Source organism: Gossypium raimondii, chromosome 9 (assembly GCF_025698545.1).
Source record: "Gossypium raimondii isolate GPD5lz chromosome 9, ASM2569854v1, whole genome shotgun sequence".
Taxonomy (NCBI): domain Eukaryota; kingdom Viridiplantae; phylum Streptophyta; class Magnoliopsida; order Malvales; family Malvaceae; genus Gossypium; species Gossypium raimondii.
Window position 1 is genome coordinate 670000 of NC_068573.1, and position 16651 is coordinate 686650.

The following is a 16651-nucleotide window of genomic DNA, read 5'->3' on the forward strand; positions in this document are numbered from 1 at the left end:
TTACCCTACGCATACAAAATGGTTAAAAACCTTACCCACTTGCTAGTTTCCCCACTTTTCCAGCTTCATCCTTACGAAGTCTGCTCCATGCAGAACCTTCTATGGCTAATCCTTCTTCAAGCTACCAAAAAAGATGAAGAACAGGAGAAATGAAAATAAATCAGAAAGGAAATCATCCCTGGGAGCCATCTCCCAGCTATTTATAACACTTCCCCCACTTCTTCCAACCTCATGAGAGTCGTGCATCACTAATCATTATGCCTCCCTCTAAGGAATCGGTTGATTCCATTCTAACCGAACCAGAATTGGATCTCAATTGTAACAGCCCGATTTTGACCTAAATCGGAACAGTGGTTTCCGGACCACAAATCCGAATTAGAAAAATATTTTAATATTATTTCCTGTGTTTATTATGTGTGAATTTGATTGTGTGAAATTTTCGTGTTTTAATTTCATCGTTTAAGTGTCCGATTTAATAAAAGGGTTTAAACGCGTAAAATAAAAATTTAAGGGTTAAATCTAAAAGCACCTAAATGTTGTTGTCTTTTTAAATGGGAGGATTTATGATGCAATAAGACCAAAAGTTAGATAGTGGGTGGCACTTGACAAGAGTAACCTTAATATATATGTTAGACATAATTATTAGTAAAAGGTTAATATAGTAATAAGGTAAATATTAACTTTATGATAAAAATAAGTTATGAAAAGATGAATATGTTCATATTTTTTAGCCGAATATTGAAAAGGAAGGAACTATACATGGCTTTTTAAGTTTCGGCACTTCTTTAGCTTGGTTAAGGTATGTTTTGATTTCGATTTTTGATGATTTTTACGTTTTTGTAATCGTTGCTTCATGTTCTATTTAGCCCATGCTTTAATTTTAGAATTTGAAGGTGATTTTGAGATATTCCATTGATGAATACTTGAGCTTTATGATAGTTAATGATGAAATATGAAAGATATGTGCTAGATTATAATGTTTATTTTTGAATTTTTGATGAATTTGATTATTTTGGATTAATTTGTAAGAAAATATTAAATTGAGGGACGATAATGTGAAATAAATGACATGCAAGGACCTATTTGAGTCTAGGGAATATTCGGCCAAACTACATTGTGATTAATTTGAAATATTTTGTGTTTTGTGCAATTTGGACTAAATTGTAAAAATGTTAAATATCAAGGGCAAAATGGTAAATTACTCATTTATGTGTTCTTGGACGAAATTGAATGAAATTATGTTTGAATGAGTTAAATTTGAATGTGTATAGATCAAGAATTAAAGAAATCGGACTTGGATCGGGGGAAAAATAAAGTAAATCGATTAATCGCTCATTAGGTTTATCATTGTTCGAGGTAAGTTTATAAGCAATTAGATGTTAAAATTTCCAAATAAATGTTAATTATATATATGCTGAAATGAAATATGCAAATATATATAGCTGAATGCGTTTTAGTTCGGAAAGTAGAAATAGATGTAAATGCGATTTATCGATATTTAGCACTAAGTGTGCGAGTATGGAATAGCTATGGCTATATGAACGGAACTAAGTGTGCGAAATTAAAATAATGATGTTGGATAATGGGCACTACGTGTGCGAAATTAAAATGATGATGTTGAATAACGGGCACTAAGTGTGCGATACCGAGAGCAACTTGGTTAGATGAGAAAGAGCACTAATTGTGCAACTTCATTATGACCTCGATCAATTATTTAGTACATGATAGTACAAGTATACAATGGATGAATAATACTTGAAATCAAGGTAAGTTGGTTATTTCAATTGTGATGAGAAAAATTTACACGAGGTAAATGAAAGTATATGAGTATATGAAAGTTTATATTCGGACAAATGGCAAATATATGTGATATTATAATTATGTTTTATATACATTTATTTATGAAAGAGTACATTTGGTAAAGAGTGGGTATATGAATTGAATATGGGAATAACTATGTTATTATTTAAAGACCTATTCGCCAAGTGAAATTAGTTCATAGTTACATATTTGATATTTAAGTTTTATGAGCTCGAATATGTATATATCTGAATATGATTGCATTATTTGATTTTGTTATTGAATTATTAATGTCATTAAATTGTACAATTGCTTATGACTTACTAAGTTGTGGTAGCTTATTTTATATATGTGTTTTCTTTCGCTTTTATAGATTTTGGAAGCTAGTTACGGGTTCGGGATCGTCAACAGTAGTTAATCACACTATCGTCTGCTCATTGGTAATTATAGAAGTTAAATATAAAATCAATGGCATGTATAGGCTATACTCCCCTTTTGAATATATTTTGAACGAAGTATGTATATATATATAATAGGCCATGGGAAAATGGCTTGTTATTTTGACATGAATGATTTCATGCTTTGAAATATTATTATGGTTGATGTTTTGGCTATGTTTTATAAATGGTTAAGACTAATATAAATGATGTTATGCTTTGGGAGATTTTCAATTTTGATGATTCGCATATTGGTTGTGATAAACAAGTAAAGATGATTGATATGATACGATGTAAGTATAAGTTACAATTGAATTCATGGATGGAAATATTTTAGTTTTGGCAATTGAGATTGAATTTGAATTATCATATACTATGTGAAAATGGTATATTGATTTACTATGAAAATTGAATGGTTGAAATTGGTAATTTGCATAATGAACATTGTTTATGGACTTGGTCTTGTAAACAACCTTTGATACAATTGAGGGATAAATATTATATAGTAAATATATATAGGGTCGGCCTTGGTATGTTGTGCATGGAATTGTTTGAGTATTGATGTATTTCACATTAGTTAAAGTATAAGTATTTAAGCTTAATTGTATTCGCTAAAGCTTGAGAAATTGACCGTATGAATAGTAATTATAATTATTTGATGAATAAATATTTGTATGCAATTTGGATGTAGTTTTGATTGTTTGAATAATAATAAATGAATATACTATAAAATTATACAAATGCTTATGGCATATTCAGTCAAAGTTTATAATCGCTTGTATTTAAATGTGAGTTTTATATACACATTTGAGTCATTGTTGTTTGTAATTGATTTGTTAGTCGAGTAGGCAAAATGAGTATGACCTAAAGTGGTGTTTGAAATATTTTGCATAATTTTTAATTATGAGTTATGTGTTTATGAATATGTTCGATGCATGATATGAAATGACTCGTAATAAGTTGATATTACCTTTTTGATTTAATACTTGGTTGGTTCAGTAGGTTGAACATGTGTACATCTATGATTATTTGAATTTAAATTTGGTTCGGTAATACCTCGTAACCTTATTCCGGTGACGGACTCGGGTTTGGGGTGTTACATCAACCATGTCCAATTTGATTTCTAGCTTTCTCGTTTCTACCATTATAGGCTTCCAACTTGTGGTCTCTTTCAATTTAGTCCCTTATTTATTCCTAATTTTGGGTTTATTAGAAACTGGGTGTTACAAATACCGTATAGCAGAAATCACCATTTTTTCAATTTTATCTTTATCTAACCTATTGATATTTCCCTCACATACCATGTATACACTAATCATGCATACAGTACAATTTACCTACTAACAATAATCATCGCATAACTAGCATGATCACACATTAACGTTTATCAGTCAGGAGGCGGGGTGCAGAAAATCACCTGATGCCTTCTTGCCTCCCCAACTTAGAAGTTAAGCATGACAACCCAAAGTCATGAGTTAAACTCCGCAATTTCTTTTAAAACTTAATTTTCCAGAATATGCAAAACCCCTAAAATGGTTCTAGAAACCCTTAACTTTGGTTCCTAAATCTTACATGCACTAAAGGATTCAGGACCTTACCAACTTATTGGATTCTCTATTTTTCCTACTTGAACCTCATGATCATCGCCCCATGCAGAGCTTCCACGGCTATTTCTCCTTCGAAGCAACCAAGGAATAAGACGAAGAGGAAAATGAAACAGATTGGAGAAGAAGTCTCTCTAAGAAGTCATTTCTCAACTATCTATAACCCTTCCCACACGGTCTTCGACCTTGTAAAAACCACTCATTGACAATCATTTTGTCTCCTACTAAGGGACCGGCTGGTTTAATCTAATCGAATCAGACTTGGTTCTCAACCCTGTCCAATTTCAGTTACTATCTTTTCCTAATCTCTCAATAGAGCTGTCAACCTACGATCTCTTTTCAATTTAACCCCTAAATGTTTCCAATTTTCGGGTTAAAAGGAAACAGGGGGTGACACTTTGGATTTTGATAATCCATTTCTTCTTTTAGATTAATAGGTGAAAATGTGAGAGGTGTGAAGAAGGTATAAATAATTTTAAAGATGGAGTAATAAGGAGTAAGAAAGCTTAATTGAGGCCCATAACAAAATAATTACAATTACAATTACCATTAATTTTAGGTATTCCAGAATAAATTGATTTTTAAAATTTATTCTGAAATGTTAACATTAAATTGCAAACAATTTCAGATAACAATTTTATTTTTTTATAATGCTTAAATTTGTTTATAAAAACTTTAATAATTATAATTTTATTTCCCAATAAAAATGGGACACTGTATTGTATTTCTTTTTCAATTACTTAATTTCTGGAAACAGTTGTTGTCCAAATCCAAATATTGAGACACATTGTACCAATTAAAATAAGTCTTTTGCAGTTTTGAATGAAATGCCAAAATAATAAAATATTGAATTTCCTTTTAATTTTGGGTGTATAATTAAAGTGTTTTTTTAATATTTGTTGGTGGAATTTATTAAAATGTGTTTATATAATTAAGAGGAATTTATGTTGGGCAATAAAATGTTGCCACTATGCCATGATTAATGGTAAGAAATATATTTTGTAAAACTTAATTTAAAAATGAGATTAACTTTAAATATAATTAAAATGAAGCATTTTGGAATTCAAAGAATTAATTTAAAACTCAAAATTTTCATTTTTGCTTTCCTACATTCTTTTATAATATACATGACTATTAACAGTAAGAAAACTATATTTAAAACTTAATTTAAAATGAGACACACCTTAAATATAATTAAAAATATTTTGAAATTCAAAAAACTAAATTAGAACTCAAAGTTTCCATTTTTACTTCCATACATTTTTTTATAATATATATTACTTTATATACCCGTGCGACGCACAAACAGTGGCGAAACTAGGGGTTGGCAGGGGCCGTGGACCCCCTAAAATGAATTTTTTTCCTATGACCCCTTTAAAATTTTAAATTAATAAATATAAAATTACACTTTTGCCCCCCTAAAAATATAATAATTTAATTTAATCCTTTAAAATTATAAAGATATAGTCTATTAAAATAGTGAGCTTTAAAAAATTTCTTATGTGTATCAAATAAAAAAATGTTAAACTATTTTATAATTTAATCATTGTGCTTTCTATTTTGGAAATAATATTTGTACAGACTGTTTCAAAATGTTTGATTTAGTGAGATTTAATTGGATACATGTCAAAGATTTACCAACTAAAATGAAAGTTTTGAAAGTATTTTATTTTATATTTAGAATTTAATAAAATATTGACCTGAAATCATATTTATAAAAAGGAAGTATTTTGTAACTCATACAAAACTCTAAGTTGTCATAATATAAATACAAATTATTTCATTTTATTAATTTCTAAAATCATTTTATAACATATAAATATATAATTAATTAAAAACAATAAATTTATATATCTAATTATCTTGAAATTAAATTGTCCAAATATTAATTAAATAATATATTTTATGATAATTTTAAATTTAATCAAATAATCAAAAATAAAATTTTAAGCAAAATTAGATATACTTGATTAATTATATACATATAAATATATTAAATTTTAATCAAATCATTTCTAAATTATGTGTTTAAAATATATTGATTTTATCTATAGCTTTTAAATTTAAATTGCTTAATAAATTTATCCATTTATCTTAAATTTAAATTAAATAAAAATGTTAAGATAAATATTATTTATTTTTATGATAATTTTATATTACGTTTTTAATTATATTTATGTAAATTAAATTTTTATGGAATTTTTAACTCAAAGAATTTGGTTTAATTGGTAACTAATTTTGTTTAACAATACTTTTAAAAAGTAAATTTTAAGTTTTTAGTGTAAAAATATTTAAAAAATAATTTTTAAAATAAAAATAATACTTTTGAAAAGTTACCATTCCTATCTTTAGAAAAATCACTTTTTAGCTATATTTATCATCCCCAAAGTAAGTTCCTTTCATTTTACATTTTGAAATTTATTTAAAACATAGCATTATATATTTAAATTTGTAAGAGTTATATTATCTAAATATTCTTCAAATTAAATTTTACAAACTACTTATATTAATATTTTATATTAATTGCTCAAAAGTATGTAGAATTTATATGAATATGTAAGGTATTTAAAATTAGTGTCTATACATCAGATTAAAGAGTAAATTAATCATTCTGTTAAAAATTTCATCAATTTTAAGCGTTAAAAGCTGGCCTTTATATATCAACATTCACCGTCTCGATTATTTCGCAATCACACCACTTTTAACAATATAAATAGATGAATTTTTTCATAGGAATGGCCAATTTACTCTTTGATATAAGATACAGAGATTAATTTACTTAACTTTTTTTAATATAAAAAAATTTAATATAATATCTTTTATCATGATCCCATATCACTCCTACATTAGAGTTGGATAGGTATATACATTAATATTTCTAGTATAGGTTCATCAAGTAAAAAATTGAATGATAAATCAAGTAAAAAATTAAAGAAATGGAAAGCAAACAAAAGGAACAAAAAAATAAAACATAGTGAAGAGGGTAAATTAAAGCCTCTAAACGCTTCTCTCCATCATTTCTTGATACCTCTTGAAAGACAAGAGCTTCTGCAAGCGCATTTGTTTGTAAAACCTGGTTATGAACAAGTCAGCAACGTGGTCGATCTCGTCTTCTAACCTGAAATCCTCTCCTTCTTCTTTGGAGTTCCTCACCATCTCAATGATGGACCCGCCTTGTGTCTCCGCCTCCAACTCCTTTTCCTCATCGAACAAACAATGGGTCAAATCAGGGTACTTATCTTCATCTTCATCACCATCACCATCATCGTCGTATGAATACGGAACTATGGCTTTGCTTTGCTCGTCTTGGTTTTGGTCGTTCTCCTCCTTATCGTCGCCAAGGAGTCCATGAATCTTGTTGGAGATAGAACCAAGCAAAACTGCTTTCTTGCTTTTCATCAATGTCAACATGATCAGTCTGGCTTTGGCTGCATTCATTTTGCTCTTAACAGCTATGGATTTGGCTTTGGCTATGGAACTCGTCACCATAGAAGAGATTACCTGTTTTAAGAAAACAGACGTCTTGTTGTTCTTCATGATTAATTGGAGAATTTGCGAATGAAAGAGACAGCAAGGGAATCAGCTTATCAACAGGTATGAATATGATGCTAACTGTGGAATAAGTACCCGGAAATGAGTTAGCATTTGATGAAATTATATAGACGTGAAAAGACACTTTTGCTTTGCTTTCTTGCCCTTTTTCTTTTTAATATTTTAAATGTTGTCGCAGCTTTTGCTTTGCTTTTAGGAGTGGGGCGGTGAACATGTAGAAAACCAAGGAACCCATTACTTCTTTCTTCGGAAACTCATGTAATCATGTTTGGATCAAACGTGGCATTCTTCCACTTTTTCTAATTATTAGTAATTATATTACTGATTTCACATTAAAATAATAATTTATTAATATACTATTAATTATTATGTAATAATAACAAAAGTAATATTGTTAATTTATTGAATAATTGGAACATTAAGGCATCGGCATGTTTGCATAGGTTGAGGTCTTCGTTCGGTTGAATGGATTTTTTAAGATTTTCATGGCTCCTCATTTGTTTGCGCATGTAATAGCTTAAATCTACTTTTTAGTTTGTATTTATGCTTGTAATTGTACAATAATTGAACTATACTTGTAATTACACTATATTTGTAGAAATAATAACAATAAACTCTTATCAAATTAGTACTTATGTTTTGGGTTAGGCAGACTTAGTGGTTTTCTGAATTTCTATCAACACGATCTTCTCCGCTATTCCCAAACCCCAGGTTTGCTTAGAATGTGGGCTCTAAGTTTACAAATTGGTTACAAAATAAAAACTTTATTGATGTTCCAGTAGGGAAGATTAGATTCTCTTTATGTGCTAGAAACCAAAGTTGAACTCTCTCGAAGAATAGAATTTATTAGTAGAATAAATCTCACTATAATTTGACAAAGTGACAACACTCAATGTGGTCTGGTTTGACCTATCCCATAGCCTTTAATTTCAGAGAAAAACATAAGAGTTCCAGTTAAGTAAGAAGTAACAAAATAATTATATTTTAACGAAAAATACACATGGTTCCAATGGGAGTATGTGGTGGGCAGAAGAAACCCCATCTCATATCAGATGAGTCATTAGGCCAATCTCATGTATTGGGTATAATTATTTGATTCTCCTTAGACTTTAAACCAACCCAATAACTAATATTATATTTCAAAATATTATTTGTTTTAATTAATTAAAATAAATTTAATTAATTCTCTCAATTAAATTATTTTCTTAAACCAATTCTAATTCTATTAAAGTCATGATGACATTGCCACACTAGAATCGATGAGTAAATAAATTTAACTATTTTGTTCAATAAAACAACGATGATTAATTAACTTCATTTCCACTTCAAACTTCAATTATTTAATTAAAATCAATTAAATAATAATTTGAATAAATTAATTTAATATCTAAGTAACCTCTTTCTTGTGGTGAGAAAACACATTCACTGCGAATAGTGATACATGTGATCTATTTCTCTAATTCTTTATTTTCATTTACTTATCACATTGATTCAAGTGTAAATCGTCAACGGTTGTGTTGGACTAGCGGAGCGGAGGGACTGATTGAACATGTATAATTGGGTTAAAATATTTTGCAATTAAGGTTCGACTCGTCATCTATTAATTACAACATTATTTAGTCATGAAGTTAAATCCACTAAAAGTACCCTGACTTAACTCTGTCCATTATAAACCACTACGAAAGCAACTTGTTAAGTGTTTGTCCAATGACTCTGTCATATGTGTGTTACCCTCATGTTAATCATTACATCTTCCTTCGTGAAAAGTCAATTACTAACACTTAGTAATTAAATTATTTGTCCTAGGCAAATGACCCGGGGCCATGTTACTTTTTCATCAACCAAGTAATTGTTGGAAGAATCAGTTTGAAAATAATGTTTGTGAGCATATTGGAAGTTTAAAAATTTTATTTGAAATCGAACGGTTGTGATATTTATAGCAATAAACCTATTACCTGAATTATACATATGTTTTTGGATTAGGCGGGCTTTGTCGTTCCTTGCTTTTTACCACTAGATCTTTTCCGCTAATCTCGACCTTAGTTTGCTAGAGTGTGGACTCTATTCACAAATCGGTGAAACTATGTGAACTTTTAAAAGGTTAGAAACCAAAGACGAACTCTTATTAAAATATAAGATTTATTTGGGGAAATAACTTGATGAGCACAACAGAAGTTTAAAAATAAATTTGAAATAGACCAATTAATGTGATATTTTGTAACGACCTGAAAGTCAGGGGTGTCGAGAAATGTACTTTCGGGACCCTGTTTCCAAGAATTGGGTTTATAAATATTTTCATTAAATATTTTTAGAGTTGCCTTAGGAGGGAATTGAATGATAGTTAGATAATTTTAAGTATTAAGTGTTTGATTAAAGTAAGAGGACTAAATCAAATAAGTGATAAAGGTAGAATTTAAATTAAATTATAAGGTGGATCAATATCAAAGGACTTATTAAATAAATAAGCCATTAATTATATAAGGATGTGGTGATGGACGGTTTTAATCAATATCATTAGTATATATATATATGTGTGTGTTATGTTAGTATTAAAATTAAGTTAAAATTAATATAAAAGGTTATATAATAATAATAATAATAATAATAATAATAATAATAATAATAATAATAGATGAGAAATATAGTTAGCGGGGAGAAGAAAGCCAAGCAATAAGCTCTTTATTTCTTTTTCTTCTTTTCGAAACAATAAGGAAAGGGAGAAGAGGTTGCCCGGCCAAGAGCTTTAATGCATGTTTTAATTGGTAAGTGAAATTTGGTTATTTTTGCATGAACTTTATGTTTTTAATGTTATGAATTAGTTTGCACATATTGAAATTTAGAGAGTGAATGATAATTGTGGAAGTTATCGTGGATTGAGAAATTCAAAGGTTTGGTGTTATTTTGTTGAATGTTAAATGTCCTTGAAGTGATGATTAAAGTATAAGGCTTAGTTTAGCAATACTTCTTAAAAGTGCTTTTAGGAAAAAAGTACTTTTGGGGAGAAGCTAAAATTTTCAGCTTCTCAAAAAATCACTTTTGGGCCAATTTTTGGCTTGGGAGAAGCACTTTTTCTTTCAAAAAGTAACTTGTTTAGGAATGTTTTTATTTCAAAAATACTTTTTATCCCAAAAGTGTTTCCTAGAAGCAATACTAAACACACCCTAAGTCTTGTAGGTTAATTTGGTCAAATTGTGTGGTGATTTTTGTTGATAATAACTTCTAGGGACTTAAATGTTGTAAATTCAAAATAACATGGTTTAAATTGTGATTTATAGTGGTTAAAGGAATGATGGAAAATAGTTTATATATATATTGAATGTAAAGATGTGAAATTTGTTTAAAGGGTTAAATGTTTGAGTATAAATATTCTTGGTGGTTGGATTATTAAATTAAATTGTTGTTTTTAGATCAAAAATTGAGTGGATCAATTGCTAATCATGGAAAGGAGAAGGTTATTGAGTGATTGTTTTCGATTTTAGTAGCTTCCATAATTTGGTAAGTTCGTGGTCTCGAACTTATATTTTTATTATTAATTCATTTAATTGATAATTAGATGTTATTTAAATATTTGGTATACAATCTTATGTTCGTATTTAAATGATGATGTTGATTAATGAATGAGGAAATTGTGAAAATAAATAATTGTTTATTCGTCGGTTTATCCAACTACCGCTGGGCGCAAATATCGTTGGTAAATCCAACTAGAGCTGGGCTCACTATTTATTCGTTGGTTTATCCAACTAGCGCTGGGCGTAAATACCTTCGGTATATCCAACTAGAGCTGCGCTCACTAATTATTCGTCGGTTTATCCGACTAGCGCTGGGCGCAACTTTCGTCAGTTTATCTGACTAGTGCTGGGCACACATTTTTCGGTTCATCTGACTAGCGCTAGGCACAAACTCTTTCACGGTTTATCTGCTAGGCACCGAGTGCAGTGTATCAATTGGGCTATACAACAATGTTATATAAACCATTGAAAAGGTTGGTTATAGATATTACTAAGGAAGAATTATATTTACTTATGTATATATGTATTCATTGGAAGATGTGATATATTTCTTGAATTAGATTATTAAAGTTTTGAATTAAATTCAAATGTTTTAATTATATTTGTGGTTATTCAAATAAGTGAAATCAATTTAATATGGTTCAGTTTCCATGTTTACAAGTTAGGTAAATAGTAGCCTCAAACTCAGCATCCTACAAGAATCTCGTACTCAACGTCATGTGATGTTCTCTTTTGTTTTTTGGCATGTACCTAGGGGGTATTAGTTGATTTAAAATCTTTTGATTATAGATAGTTTGTATAATATGTTTTGTAGTGGAATCTTATGAATATGTTAGTGGTGTTTAAGTATATATATGTTTTGAAGTTTGTATTTGGTTTGGTAAACCATAACACCTCACTAAGTTACGTCAAATTGGTACCTTAAAATGCTTGTAAAATGAAATACTCTTGGTATGTTGATGATGGTCTGGAAATGGTCATTTATGGCATATTTGGCACATAATTGAATTAGGTTATCATGCATGAAATGAGGCAATATTGGTATTTTTGATAGTTGAAGTTTCGGTATAATTGTGGTGCCTTTGATTGGAATATTGGTTAGGTGAATTAAGTTGTTTGAAATGACATGCTTGTGTATGTTTGGATGATATTTGAACCCCCTTGAAGATGTGCCCAAATTGTATGAGTGGTTAAGTAGGATTTGGTTTTGGAATGGCTTGATTTTAGGTAAATTTTGGGTTCACATGGGATGTCACATGGCCGTGTGAGGCACACGGCTTAGCGACACTGCTGTGTGTCATCTGAGGATTTTCTTAGGGTTCAAGACAGTGAGTTACATGGCCTAGCACACGACCTGCACACAGGTATGTAACCCTACTTAGTGAGGACACGAGCTGGGACACAGCCGTGTGTCCCTTGTTCGAAAGTTACACGGCCTAGGGCTATGTCACACGGCCGTGTGACCCTTGTTTTGCAAGTTTTACATCTTTTTCTTAAACTTTTTGCTTTTTTTGAAATTAGTCCCGAACAACTTCTATGATATTTTTAGGGCCTCGAAGGCTCGATTAAGGGACAAAGTACATGTGACTAGATGGATTATGATATGCTTAATCTATTTGAATATTATGATGTTAAATGTTTTTTATTATTCGGTAATACTCTATAACCTTAATCCGACGATAGAGACGGGTTAGGGGTGTTACAATATTTATAACAACAAACCTATTACACAAATTATACATGTGTTTTCAGATTAGGCAGACTTCGTTGTTCCTGGCTTTCTAGCACTCGATCTTCTCCACTAATATCGACCTTGTTTTGCTAGAGTGTAAGCTCTATTCGTAAATTAGTGAAAATTATGTGGACTTTCAAAAGGCTATAAACTAAAGACAAACTCTAATCAAAATATATAATTTATTTTGGAAAATAATTTGTCTATATTTGAACAGAATATAAACGCAAGAGATATGTATGTTTTACCTAACCCTTATTCTCTACTTATAGAGAAAATAACAAGAGTCTCAAATGAACAATGTGTGCCTGAATAATAATACTTTAATAGGAAAAACACACTCCTACTAGGAGTGTATGCAATGGGTGACGAAAACACCCTCTCTAGGACTAAGGTTTGTTGGCCCTAACTCTTAACCGGGCCTAGTTGGGTATCATCATGTATCAAGTTAATTATATGTGTTATTTGCTCTTTAAACCAACTATATAATTTATCCAACCTAATAAATATATTTACTATGCTCAAAATATTATTTAGTAATTTAATTAATTAAACCAAAGTAAATTATATACTTAACTCAATTCTAATCCTGTCAAAATCTTAACGACTTTACTGTACTAAAATCTACAAGAAATTTAATTTAATTAACATGTTGTCATGAAACTACGATAACTTAATTAATTTGATTTTCACTTCAAACTTAAATTATTTAATTAAATAATAATTCAAAGAAACTAATTTATTTACCAAGTCATCTTTTGTCCATAACGAGAAAAAACATTCACTGCGAATAGTGATACATGTGATCTATTTCTCTAATTCGTTGTTTCCATTTTGATATCATCGATTAAATTGCAAACCATCAAGGTTGTACCAAGCTAGCGGAGGGATCAATTGGACATATATAATTATGGCTCAAATAATTTGTAATTAAGTTTTGGGTCGTCACCTATTAATCACAAGATTATTTAGTCATGGGGTCAATCCACTAAAGTACCTTAACTGAGCTCTCCCTATTATATACCATTCTGAAAGCTACTTTATCAAGTGTTTGACCTTGTTATATGTGTGTTACCGTCATAAGAAATCTTTAATTTCTTTAGGATAAAATTTGTTCTCCCAATATAATCCAAATTTATCTCATGGAAACCATTACATCTTCCTTCATGAAAACGTTTGTAGCAACTCGACTTTAGTCGATGTTAGAAAATATGGTTTCAAAACTAGATTTCATAATTTTAATTAGTGACAATATTAATCAAAGAATTTTGTATCAATTATGAAATTATAATGTTAAATTATTCAGTAATTAAATTCAGAAGTTGCTAATTGTAGTACAAGGACTAAATTGCAAAAGTGGTTGGACATGTGAGATTTGATTTATAAAATGTTTGAGACCTTATTAGGGAATTGAACCAAGGAACAAATTGATATTATACCATCCTTAATTCATGATTAGTAGAATGTAATGATCATTTCCATCCATTTCCACTATGCCAATTAACTTTAGATCACGACTATTCATGTTAATTTAATTAAAGGTTAATTAGGTGTTTAATTACACACATATATAGATCTAGACAGTGGGAGAGAGAAGGATGAAAATTCATCTTCGTCTTCTTCCCTTAAAATCAAAACAAAGAAAAAGGCTTGCATTCTCCTTCATATTTAGTCATAATTCATCAAGGTAAGGGAGCTTTTCTTGGTAAATTTTATGGATTCTTGATTATTTAAGCTTAGCGTGTTCAACCCGAATGTTAGATTTCTCAATTGTTAAGTTTATTTCAAATTCCCATTATTGAGTTTTAGTGAATTTAAGGCTTGAAATTTAAGAATTAAGGAATGCTAAGCTTAAATTATGTTAAGATTATGTCAGAAACGTAACGAGGATTGATGATTCAAGCTTGAATTTAAGATATGTTATATAGTGTATTATATGTTATTAGGGACATAATTGTAAAGGATAAATGTTGTTGGAAGTTTATAACAAACCGGTTTCCAGTGGTTTTGAAAAATTCAATTTCCGAACCCCATTTATGTAAACCAAGTCTGTAAATATAAAATAAGAATATTTATGGAGTTATTATGAAAATATAATAAATATCAATTAAGTAATTTAGTGAAAAGTAGTTAATTAAAACTTAGGGACTAAATTATAGAAGTCCAATCATTATTGAGTTTTAATTAACATAAATCTTGGGAACCTAGATAGAAATTACCTAATGGACCAAAATGGTAAATAAACCAATAATAAACAATAGATAGTGGTTGATAATGGTGGAAACCACTAAGTTTGATTAATAGTTCATTAAAATATAATAAACCTTAATTAAGCTAATTAATTAAGATTAAGTAAAGTTAATTATAGTATATGTACATTATTTTAGTGGAACGAAATATGATAATATCATATTCTTCCACCGTCTAAAGATAGAAAAGAAGAAGAAACTCCATTTTTGGACCTTGAGCATTCGACCAAACAATTTTAAGGTAATCAAGCCCTTTTTCCTTGTAATTTTTTTTATATTTTTTTTATCATATGAGCTTGATTTAGCTAACCCATGTATCAATTTGCTCAATTGTTAAGTTTTTATCAAGTTTTCATTGTAGAGAAATTGATGAGTTAGGCTTATATTTGATAGATATTAAGCTTAGATCATGAAAAGAACTAAATTGTAAAGTTCAATAAGATTGATAATTAACATTGTAACATTATGGACCAAGTTGAATAAATTGAAAACTTATCATGGAATTATGCTAGGAATAGAAAGTATAAGGTCCCTAATGAAAGAATATGAAATCAGATTTTCATTCAATGCTAAATATCGAAGAATACGCATATCCCGAGTGCGGGGACTAAATTAAATAAAATACAAAATATATATGGTTTTGTATTTGAATGTGAATAGGATGAAATCTGATGTTGTTTTATTTTTGAATTACCGTACCTAGCTAAAGACGATGTCAAGCCATCGAGAGGGAGAGGAAAAGCAAGAGTCATCGACGAGTGACAAGAGGATTCAGATTGCATTTCTGTGATTCGAGATCATCAAATCTATACATCTCTCTCTATATATGTGTGGTATTGATTACATGATCTACTATCGAGGTAAGCTTATATTATCAAATGAAATTATTTGTATTGAACGATATTGAATACCGAGAATTGGATTGAATTGAATATAATAGAAATAAGCATGATATAATTGATAATGATTCAAGTGATCAATTGAGTAGATATGAAATGGTGATATATGATTTATGATATAGTTGATGATGAAATTTGGAATAGAATTATGATTTTGAATATGAATCAATATGTAATTGGACATTGCATGCCCTATTAACTATTCATGCACAGTCAAATATAGTTGGCATGTTATAGGATAGATTGTGTACGGGTTTGACTTTAAGTTGATAAGTGTTGGGCGTATTTTTCTTCAGACATTCCAATGAGTGTTGGGCAGACCTTTTTCTTCGGTTATACCGATGACTGCTGTGCACAATTTATATACTTCGGACATTTTGATGAGGCACTAGGTGCCAAATTGGTGTGTTGGTTGAAATCCGTGTATCCGTTCAAGTCCGAGTCAAGTAATAAAGAACATAAAATGTGATTCGATAAAATAATGCTCATATTGATTTGATAATAAAAATTGATACTATAAATGCATACATGTTTTATATGAATATGGATAGCATGAGGAACACCATGCGAACCTATTATACGAGCCCGAAGGGTCGATATGGAATATGGTGAATCAATGGATTCGATACGAAAATGGAATAATGATACGAAAAAATGGGTGGAATTAAATTGATATTAAATGTATTATTATTAAATAGGTAGAAAGGTATGATATATTACATTGATTGCTACAATTAATTGTTCATAGATTTGTAAATAAATGTAAATATGCATAATCTTGGTTTTTGATATATGATGGATAATGATTTTGGTTGAAAACTAGACATTGCATGAGATATGTTATATATAATGTTACTCAAGTTGAATTG

The 16651-nt window shown here is 29.4% G+C and overlaps 1 protein-coding gene across 1 annotated transcript; it reads right to left on the reverse strand.

Moving 5' to 3' along the window:
* Positions 1–6615: 6615 nt before the first annotated feature.
* Positions 6616–7466, reverse strand: LOC105797797 (uncharacterized). The gene has a single exon (XM_012627716.2). It carries the CDS (start codon positions 7376–7378, stop codon positions 6839–6841), a length of 540 nt encoding a protein of 179 aa, XP_012483170.1. The 5' UTR covers positions 7379–7466; the 3' UTR covers positions 6616–6838.
* Positions 7467–16651: the final 9185 nt, after the last annotated feature.

What these genes read in the sequence shown, in the direction of transcription:
- LOC105797797 (XM_012627716.2), bottom strand. Translation starts at nt 7,378, where the DNA reads ATGAAGAACAACAAGACGTCTGTTTTCTTAAAACAGGTAATCTCTTCT.